Source organism: Zingiber officinale, chromosome 7B (genome assembly GCF_018446385.1).
Source record: "Zingiber officinale cultivar Zhangliang chromosome 7B, Zo_v1.1, whole genome shotgun sequence".
Classification (NCBI taxonomy): Eukaryota; Viridiplantae; Streptophyta; class Magnoliopsida; order Zingiberales; family Zingiberaceae; genus Zingiber; species Zingiber officinale.
The window spans coordinates 99,969,953-99,974,817 of NC_055999.1; the positions used below are offsets into that span (position 1 = coordinate 99,969,953).

General features: G+C 46.6%; 1 protein-coding gene across 1 annotated transcript; it reads left to right on the forward strand.

Moving 5' to 3' along the window:
* Positions 1-1,136: 1,136 nt before the first annotated feature.
* On the forward strand, positions 1,137-4,441 carry LOC122006513 (probable linoleate 9S-lipoxygenase 5). The gene is made up of 6 exons (XM_042562043.1): positions 1,137-1,452; positions 1,547-1,836; positions 1,975-2,563; positions 2,630-3,128; positions 3,202-3,465; positions 3,539-4,441. Exons 1-6 carry the CDS (start codon positions 1,269-1,271, stop codon positions 4,284-4,286), a joined length of 2,574 nt encoding a protein of 857 aa, XP_042417977.1. The 5' UTR covers positions 1,137-1,268; the 3' UTR covers positions 4,287-4,441.
* The last annotated feature ends 424 nt before the right edge of the window (positions 4,442-4,865 follow it).

The following is a 4,865-nucleotide window of genomic DNA, read 5'->3' on the forward strand; positions in this document are numbered from 1 at the left end:
TGATTGAATTGGTTACATTTCTTTGTTGGATTAATCTAAGATTACAATGAATAAATCATGATTGCTTTTTATTTTAAATTCATTACACCCTCTCTTGTTTGCCAAGTTAATTCATAGTAAATGTTTAATTACATTCTTAGCTCATCGAGTGACTAATATAGCTGGAGATTAGTCTAAGAGGAGGAATCGTCCAATTTGAAGTTTGATTGATAATGAGATTTCAAAGGAGGTCGATGCAAGGCAACGACTAGCATAGGAGGAGGAGGAGGAAGGTTCCTCAGTCATAAATAGACTCTTACTTGCTCATCTAAACAATCATTTTGTTATTCTATACCAATTTCACAAGTTAGACCAGCCTATATGAATGGAGACAACTTGTTTTTTCTACACCCAACGCCTATCTCATCAGCTCCTCATATATCAATTTACTCCAATTAACATTGACTTATTTGTTCTATTCCTTCGTTTTATACTTAAAAAACACTAGATCAACAAATGTGCCTTCACAAGTCCAGATTGAATATATATATATATATTCTTCATACATATGGAACTCGCTTTTCACTTTTTTTATTATTTTTTTAATTAAAATAAGTTTTTTAATTTAAATATAATATTAGAGATGTTTTTTTATTTAAGAAAAGATATATATATATATATATATATATATATATATATATATATATATATATATATATATATATATATATATGGTGTAGAGGTTTAATTTAAAAAGTATGAGATCATGAAAGAAAATTGTTGAGAGGTTTTTTGATAGTGGAAAGGTATGTAAGATTTTTTATTTTTGATGTGATACGAATGTGACAATTAAGGAGTTCTTCGAGAGGTCCAACGATTATGGATGCTACCCTTATGTAAATTTCAAAAGCTTGGTCCTGTTCAACTTATGCATGTCGTACACGTTTGGTTGGTCCTTGCCATGCGCAGTTGTTTACCAATCCTAACCCTTGTATTGTTCAAGGATAAGCAGCGTAGATTAATCAATCCTTCCAATGGTTTTTTCATTCATGGCGGCGATGTAAACGCACGCGGTGAAGCTGACTGACTGAGGAGGGACTCAGTCAACCATCGCGTACTAAAGAAGGGAGAGTTTGTTTGTTCAATTCCAAATTATGAAGAGAAGTTCTCATTGACACGTTCTTCGTCTTCCACCTCCCTCTATAAATGCGTGCCTCTGTTTCCATTCATGATCCATTGTTTGTTTGTTTCCATCCCCTGCTGTTTCTGATCAGTTATCGATCGAGACGATGCACAGTGTGCTTGAACACGTGATCAAAGGCGACGCCGTGGCCGTCGAGGCCACGGTGGTGCTGATGAGGAAGAACGTGCTTGACTTCAACGACTTCACCGCCACGCTCATCGACAACGTGCAGGAGCTCCTTGGCCAAAGCATCTCCTTCCAGCTTGTGAGCGCCACCGTCGGCGACCCAAGTAAGTCTGTTCATTTCCATTTTGTGTGGTTTTTTGTCACGGGACTGTAATGATTAAAGCATGCGACTGAGTCGGCTTTGATGTCTGCACGTAGAGAACGGAAACAGAGGAGTCGTCGGAGAGAAGGCCTACTTGGAAGACTACGTGAGCAAGCTTCCGGCCATAGCCGCCGGCGAGTCCACCTTCCGTGTGACGTTCAAATGGGAGGGGAAGCAGGGCATCCCCGGTGCGGTCATCGTCGTCAACCGGCACTCTTCGCAGTTCTACCTGAAGAGCATAACCCTGAAGGAGTTCCCCGGCGAGGGCCGGATTTACTTCGTCTGCAACTCGTGGGTTTACCCTCGAGACAAGTACAACTACAAGCGCATCTTCTTCGCTAATAAGGTGAGAAATTAATCATTAATCAATTGATTAGCAGTTTAATTGTGCGTTTGTCTTCAAATGTAATCATTAATCACTTAGATTTAATTTGATCAGAAGTCTTTTGCCGTTTAAGAAGTTTGACGACTGTTATTATTGCAGACATACTTTGCGGCGGAGACGCCATTGCCACTGAAACCGTACAGAGAAGACGAGCTCAAGAACTTGAGAGGCGAAGATGTGGCTGGTCCACTTCGAGAATGGGATCGAGTTTACGACTACGCTTACTACAACGACCTCGGCGATCCCGACAGCAATACATCTCTCGCTCGGCCGGTCTTGGGCGGCTCCGCCCGTTACCCTTACCCTCGCCGTGGGAAGACGGGCCGGAAGCCCTCCAAGACAGATCCGGAGACAGAGAGTAGACTGCCGGCGACGATGAGCTTGGACATCTACGTGCCCAGGGACGAGCGGTTCGGGCACTTGAAAATGGCGGACTTCCTCACCTACGCCATCAAAGCCTTGGGCCAAGCGGTGCTCCCCGTCCTCAAGGCCATCTGCGACGAGACGCCCAACGAGTTTGACTCCTTTGAAGACGTTTTGAAGCTGTACGAGGGAGGTTTGCCGGTGGTGAACAAGACGCTCATCGACGAACTAAGGGAACGCATTCCCTTGGAGATGATCAGAGAGTTGTTCCGCACGGAAGACAACCAGAGGTTGCTTAAGCTTCCCCTGCCACAAGTCATCCAAGGTCAGTATCATGTAATCTACCGCTAAGATTTTTGGTTTTTGACCATGATCATCTGGCGCTGTGCAGAGGACAAGTATGCTTGGAGAACAGACGAAGAGTTTACTCGGGAAATGTTGGCCGGAGTGAATCCGGTAAGCATTAGACGGCTCGAGGAGTTCCCACCTGTGAGCAAGCTGGACGAGAGAGAGTACGGCGACCACAGGAGCACCATTACGGCAGCTCAAATCGAGCACAACCTCGAAGGATTGATGATTGAAGAAGCGCTGGGCCGCAACCGGCTGTTCATCTTGGACCACCATGACTCGTTGATGCCGTATCTGAACAGGATCAACTCCACCGCCAACAAGGTCTACGCCACGAGAACTCTGCTGTTCCTGAGAGACGACTCCACGCTGAAGCCGTTGGCGATCGAGCTGAGCCTGCCGCACCCCGACGGAGAGCAACACGGCGCCGTGAGCAAAGTGTATACGCCGGCGGACTCCGGCGTCGAAGCATCCATTTGGCAGCTCGCCAAAGCTTATGTCACCGTCGACGACTCTGGCGTCCACCAACTCATCAGCCACTGGTGCGTGCTTATGCCAATTCTCTCTCAAATCAGAAGCAAACGTATGCCCATTTTTTGATTTCGTGTTTTCAAGGTTGAACACACACGCGACGATGGAGCCATTCGTGATCGCCACCAATCGCCACCTGAGCGTGCTCCACCCCATCAACAAGTTGCTCGCGCCCCATTACCGCGACACCATGAACATAAACGCCTTCGCCCGGCAGATACTCATCAACGCCGGCGGCATCCTCGAGCTGACGGTCTTCCCGGCGAAGTACGCGATGGAGATGTCGTCGGTGGTTTATCAGAGCTGGAATTTCGCCGAGCAGGGTCTTCCTGCCGATCTCATCAAGAGGTAAATTTGTTCCTCATTTGTTGGATACTTTTTTGTTTGTGTAGAGATTAAAAGTTAAATTTTCTTGATTCAGGGGAATCGCGGTTAGGGATTCAAATGACGAGATCGAACTGTTGATCAAGGATTACCCTTACGCCGTGGACGGCCTCGCGATATGGTCGGCGATCGAAACGTGGGTGAGAGACTACTGCGCCATCTACTACCCCAACGACGCGGCGGTGCGTGCCGACGCCGAGCTGCAAGCGTGGTGGAAGGAGGTGCGCGAAGAGGGGCACGGCGACAAGAAGCACGAGCCGTGGTGGCCCAAGATGGAGACCGTCGCGGAGCTGACGGAGACCTGCACCACCATTATCTGGGTGGCCTCTGCCCTCCACGCAGCAGTCAACTTCGGACAGTACCCCTACGCCGGCTACCTCCCCAACCGGCCGACCATCAGTCGTCGGTTCATGCCGGAGCGCGGCACGGAGGAGTTCGCAGAGCTGGAGAGGGATCCGGACAAGGTGTTCCTGAAGACGATCACCAGCCAGCTGCAGACCATCCTCGGCGTGTCGCTGATCGAGATCCTGTCGACGCATTCGGCCGACGAGGTGTACCTGGGACAGCGGGACACGGCGGAGTGGACGGCAGATCGGACGGCGCTTGACGCTTTCAAGAGGTTCGGGGCGGCGCTGAGGGGGATCGAGGCGGAGATCGTGGCGAGAAACGGCGAAGGGAGGTTCAAGAACCGGAACGGCCCGGTCAAGGTCCCCTACACGCTGCTGTACCCCACCAGCGGAGTGGGGATCACCGGGAAGGGCATCCCGAACAGTGTTTCCATTTGATATTGCTGCTGTTTGCTGTTTGCTGTTTGCTGATGTTGCTATTGCATAGTCGACCACCGTGTCGTAAATAAATAAAAACTATTTGTGTTAAAACTAAATATTAAATTCGATTATTTGTTCGTCGTTCGTCAAAATGCCCAGTCAAAATTAAACGAGATCTTGATCATCCTTTATTTATTTATTATTTTTAATAAAAAATAAATATTAATTTTGTACGATACATATTGTTGAAATGGTTGTGGAAGCCTTCCTTACCTAAATTTTTATTTAATGGCAGGCAGGAACACGTTTATTGCATGGGAATGGGACGTGATATGGATAACATATACAAATCAATAAATTATTAAAAATAAAATATAAAATGAGGTTGCTGGAAGACTGAGTCAGTCAAGCTCATCACTCATCAATAATGTTAAAAGGCACGAATGATTGATGGCAGATTTAGGGTTTTGGATTTAGAGGATTATAGATATTTGAAGGAAGTTTGCAAGCTTGTCATGAGGTTTGGGATTGACCATCAAATATTAAAGGGTCATAAGAATTAAGTTAGAATTTCATTCTACCCTTGAACTTTGTTGA